Source organism: Styela clava, chromosome 8 (assembly GCF_964204865.1).
Source record: "Styela clava chromosome 8, kaStyClav1.hap1.2, whole genome shotgun sequence".
NCBI lineage: Eukaryota > Metazoa > Chordata > Ascidiacea > Stolidobranchia > Styelidae > Styela > Styela clava.
In genome coordinates, this window is record NC_135257.1 from 16,445,250 (window position 1) to 16,466,592 (window position 21,343).

At 34.4% G+C, this 21,343-nt stretch overlaps 1 protein-coding gene across 1 annotated transcript in view; it reads right to left on the reverse strand.

Moving 5' to 3' along the window:
* The window catches only part of LOC120345337 (tyrosine-protein kinase HTK16-like), a 28,856-nt gene that overhangs the window by 3,885 nt on the left and 3,628 nt on the right, over positions 1-21,343 (reverse strand). The window contains exons 3-14 of the mRNA XM_039414752.2: positions 20,738-20,910; positions 18,605-18,784; positions 17,569-17,695; positions 8,438-8,613; positions 6,511-6,652; positions 5,863-6,000; positions 5,026-5,268; positions 3,808-3,948; positions 2,862-3,008; positions 2,110-2,240; positions 1,262-1,408; positions 401-527 (exon numbers count right to left, since the gene is read on the reverse strand). Of these exons, the coding sequence (XP_039270686.1) occupies positions 401-527; positions 1,262-1,408; positions 2,110-2,240; positions 2,862-3,008; positions 3,808-3,948; positions 5,026-5,268; positions 5,863-6,000; positions 6,511-6,652; positions 8,438-8,613; positions 17,569-17,695; positions 18,605-18,784; positions 20,738-20,910 (1,872 nt within the window). The remainder of the gene's footprint in view (positions 1-400; positions 528-1,261; positions 1,409-2,109; positions 2,241-2,861; positions 3,009-3,807; positions 3,949-5,025; positions 5,269-5,862; positions 6,001-6,510; positions 6,653-8,437; positions 8,614-17,568; positions 17,696-18,604; positions 18,785-20,737; positions 20,911-21,343) is intronic.

A 21,343-nucleotide genomic window follows, 5' to 3' on the forward strand; every position in this document is an offset into this window, starting at 1 on the left:
CGAGACTTATTGGGTCACATGTCAGGCTAACAATTCTAACTCCGCCCACCACTTTGAATTGTATCAATTGTAGTCCATATAATTGCCAGACACCAAAAAACACATTAATAAGTAACAACGAGAATACCGGTCGGAGACCGAAGACTTATCGATCGAAACTGCGGTTCCGATTCATGACTCTATAGTGAAACCGCGTGTCCCATCACTAATTAATTAATAACTCGCTAATTATACAACATAATCCATCCAAAATCGATAGGTTTCTGGTCAGAGTTATGATGAATGCACATGCAATTTGGAGCAGATTCAACCTCGCCTTCGTGAGATACCGCGTTCATCTAACAGACAAACAAACATACACACAGACAGACAGACATAAGATCGATAAGTAACAACAAACCTGTGCCCCAGTCATATTGCCATAGGGTTGATCTCCTTTGGAAAACATTTCCCAGATGGTAACTGCGTAACTCCAAACATCAGATGCTGATGAAAAAGTACCGTAATTAATAGATTCTGGTGCATACCTGAAAAATGAGGCATAACATAAACCAACAATATTCTTATCTTACCAAATCGGTACTATGGTAGATCAGATTTGGTACAAGATACAAAATATTTAAAGTTAATTGCTTCTAAGTCGTATATTTAGACATTAGCAGTAATCATGATAATTATTGGCCAGGCACAAACTCAAATATAATGAATAACACTGCTGGAAGTTGACATAATAATAATAAAAAAATTACATATGATCCCAGAGAAGAGGAAAGTTTAAATGAGTGCTGAATCATATGGTGAATCACAAACTCCTGTTACCAACCCAAGCTGGGTACGAGACGAGCAATATATCGACGTACCTATATATATATAACTAATTTTGTTCGCCTATTTTACAGGGACTGAAACCAAGGGGAAGGGGGTATATTCACTTGGCCAACACAGACAGTTCCCAAACTCGTAAAAGATTTAAAATAAGGAAAATCGGAATAAAATTATGGCCTAACCCTAACCTGGTACACATACTACTACGGGAGTACCAATATATCAATCCATGATATATATTCTGATGTGTATGATGTATATATTCTCATCTAGAGGCTTCTCACTGATTTAAAAGTATCTTATTAGCCATGATCCTTTTCCAAACAATTATTGGGAAATGTTTAGGTGGAACATGTTCACGCATAACACCGATTTATAAATTTGCATAAATTATCAAGATAAAAGATAATAAAGATGAGATGAGATAAAAACTTACCATTTAACAGGCCATCTACCACCTGCAGATGCTTTATAATAATTGTTTCCTGCACCAACTGCTCTACTCAGACCAAAATCAGATATTTTGATAAGTTGAATTGAAGAAAGTAGAATATTTCTTAAAGCAAGATCACGATGCACAAATCTGTAAGGCATGAAATTTAATATAATCCAAATTTACTCGATATCAAGCCTTTTTTTTTAAATTATTAAAAAAAAAATTCTGCAAATGACAGTAATATGGAAAAATGGGCGCAGAAGTGTGTTTACCAATATGGACTATGGAGGTAACTAATTTTGTATTTTACATCAAGTTGTGTAAAAGGACTAAAATCTATGGGCAGGGAGTATATTCACTTGGATAACATAGACAGTCCCCTAACTCGTAACAAAACTAAAATAGGAAAAATCTGATTAAAACTTTGGCCTAACTCTAACCTGGTACACACACTACGAGAGTACAGAAAAAGGGCCAAGTAAAAATTCAGCAACCTGGTAGATGGGATAGGCTAGTCCTTCTGAAACATATTAGCCACTTCATGAGCGTGGTTGCTTGCCTAGGACCTTGTAGGAGAATCAAAACGGCATATTCATAAGTCATAATCTTGTTACTATGTGTAAGAGTCCAAAATAGGTATACAGATAACTAATCAGTTCAATTTTTCTGTTATTTGAAAATATCAGCCATAATCTGCTACCTATCACATGACCCAGCCAGCAACAAGGTAGGTGGTTACAGCAATTGCATTGCTGGTGATCTCTATTAACACAATGACTAGCATGTTCTCATTATTGCTTAATCATGGGTGGGTGATCGAATCAGCAATTCTGGTCAAACATACTCACCCTTTCTCTTCAAGGTAATTCATTCCACTTGCAATTTGTGCCGCCCACAATTTGAATTCACCAAGTCCAACAGCAACAGGATAATCAAGAATAAAGTCAAGAGCCGAACCCATTGTTACTAATTCTTGAACCTATAACCAGTAGAAAATAGGAGAATATAAAAATGTTGAACTTCGAATAGTTCGAGGGTAAACTATCGTATATCCTCGAATATAAGCCAGTTTAAAACTCACAGAAAAAAGTTGCCGAATCAAAGGGTCGGCTCATGCGCATAACTCTGATTGCACTAAAAATTCAGCTTATACGTACATAACTCTGATCACACTAAAGGGACTGGAGTTTGACAGTGATGGTGAGAATGAATTTGAAGAATTTTTAGACACTTCTTACTGGTATTAATAAAAGTAAAACATAACAATCATTTTCATCAATTCTCATTTGCTGTGATAGGAGAGTACAGCTTGTTACGATTTGTAGGGCCAGCTTATATATTTTTATTAACTCACTGTTGAGAGCCGTTTTTATGTGGTGGCTTATATGTGAGATCGGCCAATATGTGAGAATATAAAATAACTAGAATACAGATATACCTAATTAAAGGGCATCAATAATTTTATATCTTACCTAGTACCTACTATCTACATTTTATCTGCAAATGAAACACAACAAATCAAGAATTTTCCAATAAATAGCTTGAATCATTTTAAGTTGTAAAAACCCATTTCATACATTTGAATTTGAGGTTTACATACCATCATGAGTGATTCCCCTCTACATATTCCATATAATTTGACAATGCAAGGATGATCGAGTCCCATCATAATAGAAGCTTCTCTCTTGAATTCTTCCTCTCCTGTATTGATATGTTCCCCATGCAATGTTTTCAGCGCAACTGGTATCTGTAAGAACAAATACATTGATTGATCACCTTCAAATTTAATTCACTTGACCTGTATTTCATACAGCAGTTTTTTCCAACGTTTTTTACTAAATTTCCTTTGCCTATATTGGAACACTTTGCACTTCCCTTTGCAAAAAAAATACTCTATTTGTTAAATATTTATTGCATCCTTTACTAGTGTTATGCACAAGTTCAATCCAATTTTTGTACAGTTTAAAGTTGGTTTAGTATTTAAATGACACTATTATTAAAAACATTTGAGTTAAAAACATTTGTGTAGAGATTTCGGTAAAATAGGAGATTCCATTGTCGGTGAGTACAGCATCATCGCTGTGTCACAAAGTTCTGATGTCAATTTGTATGAACGATTATTTCCTGAGTAGGAATAAGATCAAACTAAAATGTGGACATAGAGCAATAAAATGAATTAAAAATAAGGAATGATAATCATACAATTTATGGTTAGAAATAAGCTCAACCTCAATTGAGTACCAAATACGATTGAATATAAAAATAGATTCGACCCCAAATACATACAGACTCGATTTTTTTCATTGAATATACGTTTTTGGACTGATTACCTAATGGACCCATAGTTCCATGCAACTTCTCAAATACCGGTACAAAATCTAAGCCATCTGCAAGATAATGGAGAAACATTTTGTTTCATTTAAAAAGGTTCAAAAACCAAGACTAAATTCCAAGGATGAAAAATAAGCCATTAGGAAAAATTCATTCCGTGGTATTGTAATTTGTAATCAATTTACACCAAATAAGACTTAAAACGCAGCACTTACATTTCTTCCACTCGGATCAGTCCATTCTCCCATCAAAACAGAACCAAATTCTCCCATTCCAAGTTCTCTTCCCAATTTCAACATCTCACGTTTAATAACTTTGCCCTTTTCCCTATTCGAGTTTGTACCAGGAAATGGAACCTTAGTACAAAAAGGAAAATTTTTTTCTTTTACAATCATATTTATTTATTCATCTCGTTGTCTCACAATATACATATTTGATATCATGTGGTTAACTCTTTCCGTTATCAATATCATAGTGGCAGATGCTTTAGATCAGGGCTTCCCAACATGGTCCAGGTGACAGCACGATTTCCCGGGGTCACAGACAAAGTGCGAATTATATTAAATTTACCAATAAATTTTGTTATAGAATTAAAACCTTAATTCATTTTAAAAACATTTTGTTATGGGTACCGGTACTAGGAAACCAGAGGACAACCCAGTCTATGCGAATTGTTTTAAGGTTCTGAATTGAAAAGGGAGATAATAAAATAATTGAATAAACCTATCATAGCTACACTAATTAATGTGCTTTGATCATAGATTATTTCAAATTGGAATCAAAATGAATATGCAAACTTAGTACCAGAATCAAACGAAAGGAAATGCTCAAACTCAACACGCAAGGTAAAAATACCGAGTACACTAAAATTAAAGAATTCCATCAAGTGATTTGACTTGGATATCTCCAAATCCAATAAACACTTGGTGGGTCCATACGACCACAGCGAAAAAAGTTTGGAAAGCCCACCCAAGATAATCACGAGATGGCAATAAGCCTAATTCTAAAATTTAGTCTACATCAAAATTAGTTTGCAATATTTTCGATTTTTTTATGAGGTTCGAGTGGTGATTAGCATGTTTAAAAACTGAAAGTTTCTTCCAAAATATCATCGGAAATAATCTTAATCAGGCCTTCAAACGGGGACATTTAATAATTACAATACAATTTGTGTTTGCAGTCAATTTTAGTGAGAATTTAGGTAGGTCCATACAATTTTATCATTAACAGGATTACAGGGCACAAAAAAACGAAATCAATGTTAAATTTTTTTTTCAATAAAAGTGAGACTGAAGTTGAAGAAAATAACTCAGGCTTATTTTACAACAAAATAATAATTAGGGGCTACATAAGTTTTGTTTGTTCAAATGTAATAAACTTTTTAAATCACTTTGAATCATGTTTCTGCTAATCAACATCATCCGTGCACTTACCTGGTGATTATTACCATGTGCTGGAATGGGTGGTGTTTGTGGTATTGGCGCTGGGATAGGTGGTCTCCTATCAATTTGCGGTCTTGGTTTGTTTTGATTGGCCGATATACCGCCAGGCCTGATTGGATTTCTGAGTTCATCAGGAAGACCATCGGAACATCGACAATAATAATCAATAAGATATTCGATCGACGAAAACAAAGGTCCGTCGTCAATGTAATACCACTTTGAACCTCCATTACTCTGTAATATGAAAATAAAGTGTATTGGTAAGTATAACATTGATAGGAACAATTAGGAATTGAATTTTTAAATATAAATAACAAAGTCATGTCAAAATAGTTCAAAATTTCAATTACAAATATATTAAATGGCCGGGGTTTTTTTCTATATGACAATTCTTCACATCTTTCGCTCCGAACATGCCCAGATATTTAACAATCTGTAAAGAGCTGTTATTTTTGGAAGGTCTGGTATCTACACCATCGTGTAAAGACAGTTCAACAGAGAAAGTGTCAAAAAGACAATATCTTGAAGATGTAGAAAATTTTCGCTTATAATATAGCTTACAGCTGTTTGAGTCCTTTAACGATATTTTGAAAATTTCAAATTGTAAATGAGTTTTTGGTACCATAATGTATCTGCATGTTTCGATTACCGGTACCTGCTTTTGATCAATAGGAATTTCAAAACAAAAAGTGGAGACTCAAAAAAGTGGAGATTCAAAAAAAGTGGAGACTCAAAAAAAGTGGAGACTCAAAAAAAGTGGAGACTCGTTCAGGATTTTAAGCCATGACATAAAACGACCAATTCATTCTAAACCTCATATCTTCTTACCATGGCTTTAATTTCATAGTTGAAAACTGAGCGATTGAATGACATAGTTAGAACATATTGTCCCTGAACTCTTTTTGACAGTCGTACAAGGAAAGAACCATCAGATAATCCACTTCTCTGCAGTTCCTCTACTGCTTTCTGAAAGTCAAGCGGCAAAAGTTTATTACATTCATACAATAGAAAGAAAGTATGATCGACATTTCACAGCAGTATAAATACAATAGCAACAATTGTACAGCAAAATTAGCAGGAAGGCAATTCTGCATTATTCTTATGCTGCTCAAAACGATTTTAATAATTTAACAAAACACTTTGATAGTATTTAAGCATCAACACATAAAATTCTTTAATACTCAACGAACACTTTAAAACTCATGATCCCAGGAAATCATAATAAAAATTCAGCATTAATATAAATTTCAATACAGAAAATGGATCATAGTATTTCATAAACGACTATTTAATAATTGTCATATTGAATCCGATACTTGACTTTTTTAAGCTTTACAGAAATTTGATAAACAATTACCAAACAGTCTTGAAAATTCCACATATTAAACTCAAATTAACTCGCATAATAATTTTTATATATATTTTTTTTACTTTATAATTTTTTTGTTTTTTTATTTGAATCAAAAAAATACATACATTTCTGTCCATACCATCAGAGTGCAAGTAAAGATGGGATCCAAATCTTGGTGACGGAGGTCGATGATTTTCCAATAAAGCTACACAATCCATCTTCTGTCGTTTCCTGGCAAGATCTAGTGGTGTTTCTTTGTTAACACATCTGAAAAAGGAGATGAAAAATAATGAAAAAGCACTAAAACTATGGTTATAATATTAATGGATTGCCCTGTACAAGGAGCAACTTATATCTAACCATATGTAATGAGCTACTACTTTTGGGAAGAAAGGTAGTTAAGTCACCCTCCTGGGTGAAGTGTGGGATGGGATTTGAACCAGGGATGTGTAACCAACATAATTTGCTAAATAACCACTAGGCCAGCGGTTCTCAAATGGTGCACTAGTACGTAACTTACGTAATGATAGAGGTGACACTACTCACTGCAATTTCGCGAGCTGCAGTTCATTTATCTGCTGAACCTAGTTTAGCGAACGTGAGTGATTTTTTCATCATTTCAAAGGAAAATCAGGCAGAGATGAAGAAGAAGAGATGACCTTTTGCCTTCATTTTCTTAGGCCTACATTTTTACAAACTTTAGGAGGCATAAAATACACATTAACAATCACAGAATCAGGTTTTATTCAGAAGGAGCATTTTTTTCGTGCGAGTGTGCGGTGGGTTTTTTCCTCAATAAGTACTAGGCCACTGCTCCCACATGAATCAAGAGATTTTCTAAGCAAGAATATTACTGATAATGAGAATTGTGACTCGACAAAAAATAATTGGCAAATGCAAAATTCTTGAATAGGCTACTAATGGTTTAAGAAATCCAAAGATAATATCAGGTATGAAGTACTTCTGTGGTTAATATTTTACAGAGCACTAGGTACAAATTGGAATAGGATTTTGAAACTGTAAACGCACATAAGAGTTTTATATAGAAACACAATTCATAGTAATCAAAGAAGGCAAACATAACATAATTGCAACCACTTGACCTGTATGACGAGGAAAGATTTTATTCATTTTCTACTTAACAAAGTCGTAAGTCATTTGATTTTCAAAATAGTAATAAATTCTACTAGATACAGTTGGTATCTAGTTAGTTATTATCAGATGTAAAATGAACATATTGGCAATACAAAAAATGCATCAGAATTTTGCAATCTAATAAAGATTATATTGAATGGGTTTATGATACCAAGAACTGTGAAAACGGGCCAGATCTGATTGTAATACCACATCATGATATCAGGACAACAAGACTGGTAACCAGAAATGATGAATTTAGTATCATACATAGAAATTAATTCAATTAGACATAAAAATGATGAACAATGCATGTGTACAAGGTTTCACTCATTATTGGAATCAAACTCTTATCAATTATTTAAAATATGTTCAATCATTAACAGTTACAAATAAAAAAGGTAATTATCAAATTACAAAACTTAAGTACATAGAAGCTTACTGTTATTGGACACAAAGTGGATCTGAGAGATCTGATTGTTTCGAAAAAAAGTGATTTTGGTTTTTGTAAAAAAAAAAAAAAAATTTCACCACAACCACTACACTAGTCGATTTAAAATTTTCAGTACATATTAACGCTGTAAGCAGTCGCTAGAAGGCTATTCTTTTTAATTTTGTTTCAAATTATTTCAGAGTTCTATAGGGCGCAATTTTTCAATCCAAATGCAGCGCTAACTCGATTGTTCACAGAACCTTTCCAGCAAAATTGCCGCTCATGCAACTTTTGAGTCCATATATTTGAGCATTTCTCTCTTGCTTTGAATTGATCATAGTCAGGATTCAAGAAAATTGGAATGGAGGAAAATTCCAAATTAATTTTCAAGGTTCAGGTGTCCGCCATCTTGTTGCACATACTGCTGGAGTATCCAAAAAACTGCAATATGTGAACATTATTAAGATAATTCAAATTCCCCTCACCTAGGATGACATGCAGCTCCTTGTTGCAGTAACATTTCACAACATTTAACATGGCCATGATAAGCAGCTTCATGAAGTGGGACTCTTCCTGAACCACAGCATCTGTCCTGGGGTTTGGCATGGCAATGTTTTGTAAGGATTTTACAAGTTTCTGGTTTATTGGCGCTGCAAGCGAGCTGTAAATATAAAATATAACAGGTCTTCAACAGCCGATATCATATGTAATTCCTAAGCTTCTCCAACATTTTCATTTACTTATATTCTATCCCAGTGGTCGGCAACCTTTTCCAAGTGACGGACCGGTAAAGCCTGACCAAATTTTTGGCGGACAACCTTTACACAAACGGACTAAGCCTATGCAACAAATTAAACACATTAGGAAATTTATATTGACAATATACTAAAAAACAAAAGTGATGATATTTAGTGCAATATCTGTATTTGTTTGCTGGCCATTAACTGTTCCCATAATGGAGATTTGGTCGACATTGACCCACGCAACCAACGTGTTTCTTACATCCGGACTGCTTCGATATTTCGTTTTTGTAGTTAACAATATTGAAAACCAGGCCTCAAATTAATAAGATTTCGGGAAAGGTAACAATGCCTGTGAACCTTCCGACTCTGGTCTGGGTATTGATTGATGTTTGTTTTGCCAAAACTATTTTATTTACTCGAACTTTATGACTATCTGGATTCTGAAGTATAGAATTAGCACTGACTGGGCATGACCGGTTGGCTACGAGCCAGTAGTGGAGTAGTCGCGTTCTCAGCCAGAATCATTTTGTTGGAGAGATCTTATACGTAGGGATGGGCAATGTAGAATAATTTACTATTCTAGAATATTCTAGAATAGTTAAATCGAATCCAGAATACCGAATCCTATTCTATTTTCATACTTATTCAAATAGTGGGAATTTCCACATTGCTGGATTTAGAAGTTAAAAAATTGTAACTGTATTACTATAAATGTACTATTTATTGGGAAATGTGCTGAACATTGGATTTCATTTGATACTAAACAGGCATTTCCCAGGACAATAAAATTTAGGAATATTACAATATTTTTTGCCTTCAATTGTTCCAAATGTATGGAATCCCTAAATACTGAAATGCTATATTAAGACACGGTTTACACACTTTAATAATGAGCGGTAGGCTTGCACGTAATTTACGGAATTATTTCGAGTTATGGAAGCGAAGTTACGAATTATGTAGTAAAGTCGTAATTATTGTTCGAGCGCTTTCGCGATAGAAACGAGCTCTCTTCAAAGCAGTCAATTCCGTCGATTGTAAAGAATGAAAGTTTAATAAGTAGAAGAAGTTAGAGTTCCGATATTCGCAGCCGTTTTTCTCTCTCTTGTTACGCAGGTAGGGGAAGGCATTCTGTGCGTTATCACCGTAACGCAATTGACACAGCCAGACTTTTTTGTCTTCACGATATGGTATCTTTTTAATTCGGCGCTAATGTGTGATTGTTGATTGCAATTCCGGAAGGCGTATTTTTCTTTCTCTCCATGAAACAGACATGAGACGAATTTTACCGCCGCTATGGACGCTCAAAAGGAGAGAAGGTGACTTTTTTCCCCTACTCAATCACTTTTATTAATACAAATCACAGCGCATTGGAAAACAAATTAGAATTTATCAACATTAATTTACAGCGAGTTACGGGTAATAATTTACCAACGGCTATCGCTAACTGGTAGCAACGATAATTGTGAAAAAAAACGCCTTTTTAAATATTCATTTTCCGTTATTTGTGTTAATATAACTTTTATGTATTATTATTTTTATAGTTGCCCGTATTTAAATAGTGGGAATTCCCCACCAAGTGTTGATTAGAAATGCTTACCATTCTTTATTGTTAATATAAACACTTGATATATGAACCATAGAATATCATACTGTTTTTGGCTGTTTTATTTCGACTTGGTGTATAAACAGGAAAATATCCATAACCTTTCAACACGACTGCCGATTTTTAGGTTTCTCGAGCATGCGAAATTTAACGAAGCGCTTTCGCGATGAATCGGAAGCGAAAAGAGCGATTGATTACTCGACGCCAATACGTCATCGCCGTGATAATTAATGTCGGGCTTATCAAACAGCAATATGACGACGGAAGAGAAATTGCCTTATGAACCAACGCAACTTCGCTTTTTCGGCATCGGTAAAGCGATTGAAACGGCGGAGAAACAACAAAAGAACGGGAACGGGAATGATTCGTTAATAATATTTGATTAAAATAATCGCAAGTAATGTTATAACATTTAACTCCTGGCTTTTGGTTTACATGCATCATTTTTTGGAAAAACTCGCAGGTCGCGAAAAATCATTTAACGTAAATGAAGCAAGGCACCTGTAAACAGTTAAAGATTGTTTCATTCAGATTATCGGAATATCGTCAGTAAGTTGGCACAAATAATTCTTATTATTACACGCTAGCTAGATAGCAAAGCAGGAATACACAAAAATGGCACAATAACGAGTCTTCATCGTGAGGTATACCGTACTTCGCCGACTTCATGTCCTGAATATGCCGATTGAGATTACCGTCTTTGATGTTTAACGATTTTACGGGTTCCTTGCGAACAGGCGCAAGTTTAATTAAACGAGAGAGATTTCCACGCGAGAAAAAAAGCTCGTCTGTAGTAGATAAATTAGAAACCCGAAATACCAGAATTGACGCAAGGCGCCGGAGAGGCGAAAACCGAATCCTGTTATCGGATCCCGTTGGATTCGAATACTTTGGGATTCGAATCCTCCGGATTCGGTATTCTATATTGCCCATCCCTACTTATACGGTATGATGAGAGACATTATTATACGAGCGTAGTTTATTTGACCTAGCATTATTGCGACATACTGACATGGCAATTGTTTGTGAAGTCAGACATGCTGCTCAAATACATTGTGTTTGCCTGGTTTGCTGTTGGGTGCTGTTTTTTAGTCGTTGGGTTTGTGATTAGATGTTTTATTACGGCCTTGTCCGCTTTTGTGTCACCTCTCTGCGGACCGGCAGTAACCTTACCGCGGACCGGTGATTGCCAACCACTGTTCTATTCAATGTAATATTGTAAAGTGTAAACATTTGGAAAGCAGAGATGTCGAAAATGAAGAGAAAATTTGAATGCATTCAAAATTGAATATCGGTATATATTCGATAACGCAATACATTAGAATATTTTCATTTTAAAATTTATTCTGGGCACATACTATCTACCTGGAACAAAAATTATGTTTATCTCAACTTTTTTGCTTCACCAAATCCATTCTATAAATTTACATTGATTCGTGCAAATCTATCTGTTGGATATTAAACTCAGTTTTCAACTAGCCAAAATCCAAAACATATTTGATGTTGCATATTTGTAATTACCGTAAGTCCGTAATATTCAAGAATGTATTCAGTGTAATAATTTTACTAATATAATGCATTTTATGCCTCTCATTTCGAACAAGGATCTGTATAAGTAGCCTCTGTTATGCAAGAAGTTACTATACTTTAGAACAGGGGTTCCCAACTTTTTTCAGAACGACCCCAAAGACAACTTTCAAGTGTCCAGTGCGACCCCAGGTCAATATCAGGGATGGCCAATACCGAATAGTTCACTATTTCGAATACATTCGAAATTATTTTTTTCGAATATGAAATTTCGAATACTTCGAAAATACAATTCACGAATTGAAGCTTATCTAAATGTATGTAGGAACTTCCATACAATAAGCAATGAAATAACCGCTATCTACAAGTTACAACCTAGTTATATTACCAGGCATTTCATATTTGCAGATTATTGCAGTATATATTTTATATATCTTGAGTGATGTTAACAGAATTAAATTAATACGGCAATAGTAGTATCGGTGATGGATTTGAATATTTGCGCAACACAAAATCATCCTGGTAAAACGCCCATACTTTTAAATACCAACCATTATCCAAATTATTTGCCAAAAAGCGGGATAAAGTATTAGTTAGTTTTCCGACTTGTGACCATTTTTTCGTGAGTACAAAAATTAATTATATTCGGAAACTTCACCACACATTTTAAGTCCGCAGATCGCCGTTGTATGTTTGAGTAATAATACTTTTATTATTTTATAAATATGAAAATAGGAATCAAAAACTATTTATAATCGGGTAGTTTACCACACATTCTAACTCCACAGATCGCCGTTGTATTTTGTAAATACGAAAATAGGAATCAAAAATTACTATTAATCGCGAGTTTGCCACACAATTTATGTCCACAGATTGCCGTGATATTGTGCCGAATATAATAAGTTTTTGATTCTTATTTTCGTACTCACGAGAAATTGTCACAAGTCGGAAAAAGAATTTATACTTTATCCCGCTTTTTGGGAACTAATTTGGATAATGGTTGCCATTGGTTTGTATTTAAAAGTATGGACTTTTTACTAGGATGATTTTGTGCTGCGTAAAATATTCGAATCCATGACTGATACCACTATTTAAAATGCCTTACCATGTTAATTTAATTCTATTATCATAACTCAAATGTTGGTAAATCGGGCAGTTTACCACACATTTTAAGGCCACAGATCGCCGTTGCATTTTAGAATTATAATAGTTTTATTATTTTGTAAATATGAATCCGAAATTAAATGTAATTGGGCAGTTTACCACGTATTTCATGTCCACAAATACCCGTGGTATTTGGTATTAATACTTTCATTATTTTATCAATATGAAAATAGGAATCAATATTCAATAATATCGGTCAGTTTACCACACATTTTATGTCCACAGATTGTCCATACAACCATGAGTTACGTTGAACGGAATTAAATTAATACGACATGACATTTTAAATGCTGGTACCAGTCATGGAAGGGATTATTTTGCGCAACAAAAAATCATCCTGGTAAAGGATCGATACTTTTAACTATCGTTATCAAAATTATTTGCCAGAAATTATTTTCTAATAAATCGACTTGTAATTTATTGGATATCGTAACAATGACGGCTATAAATACCGTATTTCCCGGCTAATAAGTCCACATGGCAAATAGGACGATGTCTATTTTTAGCACTCAAAAAAGGGGTTTTTCCATATAGGCCTCCAATAAGACTGGTAGAAAAATTGTGTCCCTGTGATATGCGCTAATAATTTTATATGTTTAGAACCAGATCATGTTAGTTTGGTAGAATCATACTCACAGAATTAACTATTTTTAACACTTGAGCGGTAAATTTAAGTTGTAAAGCGGCAATCATTTTGGACAACCTATTAATCCGAATGTTGAAATAATTTTAGAATGTGATAAGTACTACACTGTACGTCCACGGGTTATTTCACAGCTGTGTTTTCCTGTCCCTGTCGTGTTCTGCTGAATCGGCAAAACGAAAGGGTCACAAATCACTTTCACTCGGTGGCCATGTTTCTCTTTAAAGTAACGATAACCGGCCTGCGATTAAATATCATGATTGGAAGACCCTAAGACCCAAATATAAGGTTACACAAATCATGCTTGAGAAGACTAATAAGCAGGCCACATAGAAATAAAATAAACATACTTTCTCAATTAGACACCCCCCCCCCCCCCCAAATCAGGCCGAAATATTGGGCATAGAAAAGCGGTATTTGTCAATTTTTCGACGTAATGGAAATGAATTTGTAAATTAAAAGCCTCGTAGACGAATGTCGGCAATGTCCACCCACGCAAACGTGCAAATGTGTCGCAACACTATGCGACGTACGGTCGCACAGAATATAAACAATCAAAGTGCCGATTCTAATTCATCGTCATTACAATACGTGAGACAGCGTAAAGAGTCGTTTGAAGATTCCCGTAAAACGAAACACCATGTTTACGGCGAAAAGTGGCTACTATTCGTAATTATTCGAAAATCAGCCGAAAAGGTATTCGAATACTATGATATTCGAATATATTCGAATATTCGATTCGTTTTGGACAACCCTGGTCAATATATATATATTTCATGAAACTTTAGAGTGATGTCACAATGAACACCTACATTTTCTATAGTCTAAGCATAGAGCGATGCCTATGGTCCTGTTTTACAGTAAGCCATGGTACAAACTGCTAAATTTAACATGGTTTTTCAAATCTTAGATGTTTTGTAAATCCATCCTCTACCATACCTCAGCGACCCCATCTACCCCATGACCTGTTGTTTGCAACCCTACCTATTTATCATCCTACCTAATTTGGGGTCACGACCCCTGGTTTTGGAACCCCTGCTTTAGAAGGACCAGGACATCAACCCGGTTCGACTTTTCCTACCCAATTTATTACACTCTGAAAGAGTTGATAGGCATATGTGATTAAGATTTTAATCTGTGATGCCAGAGTAGCTTGGTCTAAATGCTGTAATCACCACGCACCATATACACCAGGGGTGGCCAACCTTTCACATACCATGCGCCACGTTTTAAACGTAATGTTTCAGATGCGCCTTAAATCTCTTGTATTCCCACGCCTAATGTCCGCTCATTGTTGAAATTATATAAATTTATAATACACACACATATATACACACGTATATGTAGTTTTTTACAATTTACAACTTCACATGAATAGAAATTAAGCAAGGAAGTATAATAAATAAAACTGATTAATTTTATTTAAGTACCGCCTTTATGAGACTTTTGCTGCTGTTTTACTTTCGCCAGTTTTTTTATTCTTGGAGTTAAGTTTGTTACTGAGAGGAGCAGTGCATTCTTCAAATTTAAATCTGTAAGTCTTGACCTCGCTTTGCTTTTAATTAGTTTCATAGCAGAAAATGTTTATTCACATCTATATGTCGTTCCGAAACGACATATAAAACCCTGAGCAACTTTTCTCAGTTCTGGAAAATTTTCACGAGGTAACGATTGCCAGAACTTGATCATGTCAGATGCACTTGGGACTGAAGAAAGCTCATCAAATTTAATTTTCAATGATGGATGAGTTTTCAAGTCAATTAGTTCCAATTGTATATTGCTTGGCATCTTCATTATGTTTAGTTCACTAAGTGAAAATGGGTTGATAAAAGCAAGTATAGAGTCTTCTTCTTTTGAAATATCATGAAAACGACTTGAATGAATGAATTTCAATGACAGCCGCATATATATAGTTAACTCAACGAAAATTCTCGTATCCACGCAAAAATTCGAGCAATTTACGATAAACAGATTACGATTGATTACGAAACAGGGAACCATTGTGACGCCATGCTTCAAGTAAAAACTACAGCCTTCCTGAAAGTAGGAGAAAAACGTATTCTGTCTTATGAGCATTACGCAATAAAGCTGTTTTTACCAACGAAGAGAAAAGGGTACGATTAAGAAGTAAAGTTAGGCGTAATAATGTGACAATATGCCTTTAGTATCAATATCTACTCTACTCTACCCTCGATTCTAATTGGCCTTTGCTAATCAGCTCTTTGGCCTAGCGTCGCGTGATTTTACTCCAGGCTTCTTCAAAATTAGTACTTGCGTCACAGCAAGCGATTTTACGCTTCGCTTTTGTTGACAACGGTCATTTGAAGTTTGGATGAAAAAGGTGGTATTTAGGGGTCATTTTCAGCATGTTGTGGGTTGATTTATAATTTTAAATTAATTAAATTTTTTAGGCCCGGGCATTTCAACTGGTTGTTCAATGGTTATTGGGAGATATTTGGGAAGTCTGGGCAATGGAAAATCCATGTTTCAAGCTGATAAATGACGATTTTCTATTTTTCTCTTTTTACTTTTTACTCCAGTAGGGAAAAAATAGTAAATTTTACTAATTTTTGATAAAAGTCTAGAATGAATGTCATAAAGTCCGTCCAAAAGCTAACGTCGATAATCGCCTGTTGTTTCTAATTCCAACAAGCCGTAAGTGGACGACGTGGAGTAAGGAGAATAGATTTTAGGTACAATCAAAAGTCACCATGTAAATCGCAAAAAAACGGCTTGGCGTGGAGAAGTCAAGTGCAATTAACAATTTTGGCATAAAAAGGGTTAAAGATGCAATGCGCCACCTCTAATCATGCAATGCGCCACGTTTGGCGCATGCGCCATAGGTTGGCCACCCCTGATATACACAAAATTACTATTAGGTTTTGGCTATTCTTGACATGACAGCAATTAAAAGACTATTTCTTTGATCTAATAGTATCCATTGAAGACTCAACTTAATTTATTAATTATATGTTATGGGTTCCCTGAAATTCGATATCCCTACTCCCATAAAGGGACAAAAAGGAAGAATATTACACATGTAATACTAACTTAGTTACTAACACTGACAAGAAGAGATTTTTGGATTACACATTGTAATTTAAGAAAGCAATTTGAATAAACTCAAAATTTAGTAAACATTGAAAACAATGATGTGAAATTCCATTATTCCGTGCAATGAATAAAAATTACTTATTTTGCACTAAAATCATGACTTGTATTAAACTTTAGAAGACGAATCATACTAAAAAAGATCTTTGTTGCTACAGAGTGTAGTGACAAAGAGCTTCTTATAATAAATTGAAATAGATAATTATGGAAAGCATAAAAATGGCACAAGATGAATAGAACGTAAGTAGAATTAATATTTCTTATATTCTAATGAAACATTGGCTGGCTGTGAATTTTTTTTGCAGATACTTATTGTTATAAACAAGATAGTAAGCACAGCACAGAATAATTTTGGGTACTACTGTAGTATGTGAACCAAGATGACGAACAGACACCGGAACATAGTATGTGTACCAGGTTAGGATTAGGCCTCGGGGACTAGCCAAGTGACTACCGTAATATTTTTACCTGAAAGGTGGTCCTAACCCTAACCTGGTATACATACTATGTTCCGGTGTCCGCCATCTTGGTTCACATACTACGGGAATCGGAGTATCGAATGTTCAAAAATGGAATATAAACATAAAACTCCTGAGATGAGAGTCATCTCAGTTAAATTTATAATTTCTCATATTCTGACGAAACATTATCCAGCCATGCAGATACTTATTTTATGAACAAAATAACATAGCACAGCAGAATTGTTCTTGAACATATTCAAACAAGCATGGAATACCATAAACCTTGAGAGTCATGCCCGTTAAATCCATAATTCTAATTCCAACTACAGGAATTCATGAAAACGAGAATGTTTATCAAACTCACATGCAGTGCAGATCCACCATCAGAATCTCTGGTTTTCATGTCAGCTCCGTGTTTATAAAGTTCTAATATAAGGTCATTCAGTCCTCTGGCTGCTGCTTCGTGTAATGCAGTACGACCACTTTTGTTTCTGCAGAATGAAATAATGTTTGAAATTTCACAGTAAAATATTTCCACAATAATTATTCAATTACTACCACACATATGAAATGAAAAGCAAATTTGAGTATTTCCGTCTTAGGCTGAATTTTACACAAAACCTATTTGGTAAGTACTATTGGAAAAACTGTAGTTTTCATATAAAATTAATCTCAAGATTACATTACATGACTATATTTATTTCTTTTTAAAACCACAATAATGCTGAAAGGCATAATCACCAAAAAAATAAATAAATCCATTTACCGTAACCTAAAAAAAACATAAACAAGAAATTTTTATATATGATAGGCCCTTCACGCCAAACAAGGCTCATTCAGGTACGGCACATTCAAGATGAGGTCATGAAAATGGACTATACAAGCCCGATATTTTTAGTATTAGTCCAATGCTTTATCCATAAACCAGTGGTTCACAAACTTTTTTAGCTACGCCCCCTTTTTGATATTCGTCAAACCTCAAAAATAGCTGGCTAACAATAAGCTGCAATGTACAGATATTAAGGCGAAAGTATGTTTCAATCTAAAGACACGTTGAAAATATGTGGATGGAACGTAAATCATGAAATAAATGAAAATATGTGAATGAAACGTAAATAAACAAATAAATGAAAACACAAATAAGGCAGGCAAGGAAAGGAAAAACGATTGGGCGGATTACTCATATGGCAAATAACGGCCTCTCGCCAGTTACCATTCCATGTCAGGTATGGGATTAGTTGGCCAGTCATTTGTTTCGGATGCATGAAGAAATCCATACCCAACCAGCGATTAAGTGAACCACCCCATGAGGGCGAGAAGTCGACAAACTCATTTACAATACATCAATATTACAAACTAAATTTTTAAATGCACATATATAACCTTTATTAAAAACATACCTTATATCTTTATGTGGACACAGTCTACTTTCAAGAAATTTACGGAAGGTAGCTGCATCAACTGCTTCATCTACTAATTGGTGAAGAATTGTGTTGTCGCCACATTTTCTCAGATGAGGTGGTAGCGATGATCCAGAACAATGTGTACCAAGAGATGTTGGCAACCCGTTTGATCCATTCCTGTTATATGTATTGTGTTTACAAATGAGGGAAACATTATTAAAGTTTGTGATGAATGAGTAACAAACTGGTGTTTTGAAACACTAGAGTAATGCTCAACTATGTGGACATAAATGTTAAATGATTAATGCAATATTAGCAAAAATTACAACTACATGGTAAAATAATGTAACAAATGTTATAAGTTGTAAAAAACAGCAAAATTTTAGCTGAAATATCAGGCCCTGTTGGACTAGAAATTTGGAATCCATGGGCTCATATTTTGGGGAAGAAGCAACAATAACAACATATGAAAACGATCCTAACTCCACATTCAGTTATACTATTCATCGGCATGTTATGATTTTCATCAGTACTACATGAGAAGTTTGCCTCAAAATAAACATATTTGGAACACACCAAACAAATTTCCCAGATAATTATTTCAGTATAGATAGAAACAGCAGACCAAATCAAGGGCCTTGATAATATAGAGAAGAAAACACAAATTAATCTAAGAAGTGGAACATGTTAGTCATATCATTTATTATGGGGATGTTGGGATGTTGGGATCCTAATCAGTTCATGATTATTCCCAGAATTGAGTTTTCGAGCATTCAGGGAGTGCTTAAAAAATTTACTAATGGAGTATACCCTCACAAGTCGCCAGAAACAAATACAAATTCTGCAAACTTTTGAACGAAAAAAGTTGCAAATTGCTAATGCATTTGAATCAACTCATTGTGTAAAAATTTAATCTAAACCTCGGCAGTTAAAGTCATTTGTAGCATAACTGAAATTGCTATAAAACATAATTTGCTTTACTATTTTTGGCACAATAAAACGATATCAATATTTATTCATCTGATGACGGCACTGAGCAGACTGATCAAACAATGTCATGCTTGTTCTTGATGATTATTTATGAGTGGAAACTACTTGCTATTTGTATAACAAGGATTACATTGAGAAGGTTATCACAGAAATTAACCTTTTTGCAAGAGTATTTTTACATTAAAACAAATCATTTAAAAATGTGATATAAATTTTAAATTATGAGAAAAATCAAAATTGAACATCCGGCGCTCCAGAAGTATGTGTACCGAGATGAAAGTAACTAATTTAGTTCGCCTACTTTACATCAAGTTGTGTAAGTTGGGACTGACTACAATGGGCAGGCGGGTATTCACTTAGCTGACACAGAGAGTCCCGAACTCGCAATCGAACTAAAATAAGGAAAATCGGAAGAAAATTATGGCCTAACCTAACCTGTCACTGTGGTACACATACTACGTCTACGGGAGTACCGAACATCCAGCATAATTGTGATTATAGCTGCTGAATTTTTCTCTTTAGTTTCAAAATTTCTTGTAAACATCCCCCTCCCCCCCCCGAATATTCAAGGCCAAGGGCAATTTTACATGAACCTTCCTCAAAATGTGCAAACCAAAAGCGAGGACCACAATGTACATTTACAGCACCACAAATTAAAGTTTGCTCTATATGAGTGAGTTCCTTTTTAGCAGATGATACTAATGGTATCCATTTGTTTTGCAGCACTCAAAATGTTTATGGTTGCATTACTAAAGTGTTTTGATTATTGTATGTATTGTTATTGTATGTTACAATCGATTTTAAAGCGAAAGAGCGAATTTCAGTACAGACAATGTTAATACAGAAGGCCAATAACAAGTTTAATTTGCATAATATGCCTACACTCTAACAAAGGCAAATTATTGAAAAAATAATAAATTCTACTATCTCACAATAAGCCAGTATAATTACAAATTCCTGAAAAATTGTACACAAATGCACTGTAATATTTGTCTGACCAAAGTCAGACTTCCTCAGACAAGCAGTTTACAAGAATGACAAGAAAAGAATAGTCATGCATTGAGGAAGAATAGGGAGTTAGTCTCGCATAACCCCAACTGGAAGCACTAATATTTGAAATAAAATTATCATCAATATTACTTGTAAAATCTTATTAGTTGATCGAGACCGACAAAAGGAGGACCATTATCAATACTGAAGCATCCGGAATGTGGTGATGTATTGATTTGAAAATGCTGACTTTCGTCTTTGTGTATCAGTGATAAAACGTAACTCCCAGGAACATTAACACTCTCACGAACAATAAATTGGCCCTGTAAAAATATAAAACAAAATGACCAATTGAAAAAAATGATAGATCAGGAATATACTACCATAGAACATATAAACAGGAAGTTGACATAAAATATAGACATTTACACAATTTCATTTTTGTATGAAAAAGACAAGTAAAAATCATCAACTGGATTGAAAGGAAGGCTTTTAATAAAACAACTGATACAAATATAAACATTTACACAATTTCATTTTTGTATGGAAAAGACAAGGAAGTAAAAATCATCAACTGGATTGAAAGGAAGGCTTTTGATAAAACAACTAAAACAAATATAAACGAGGACTATTGAAATTTGGTTTGAAATATATTTTATCACTACCTATATCGGAATTTCGGAAATAAAGCATTTCTGAGCAAAAATATTTTGTACGACAAAATGATTTAAAACTTTTGAGCCATGGGCTCAACAA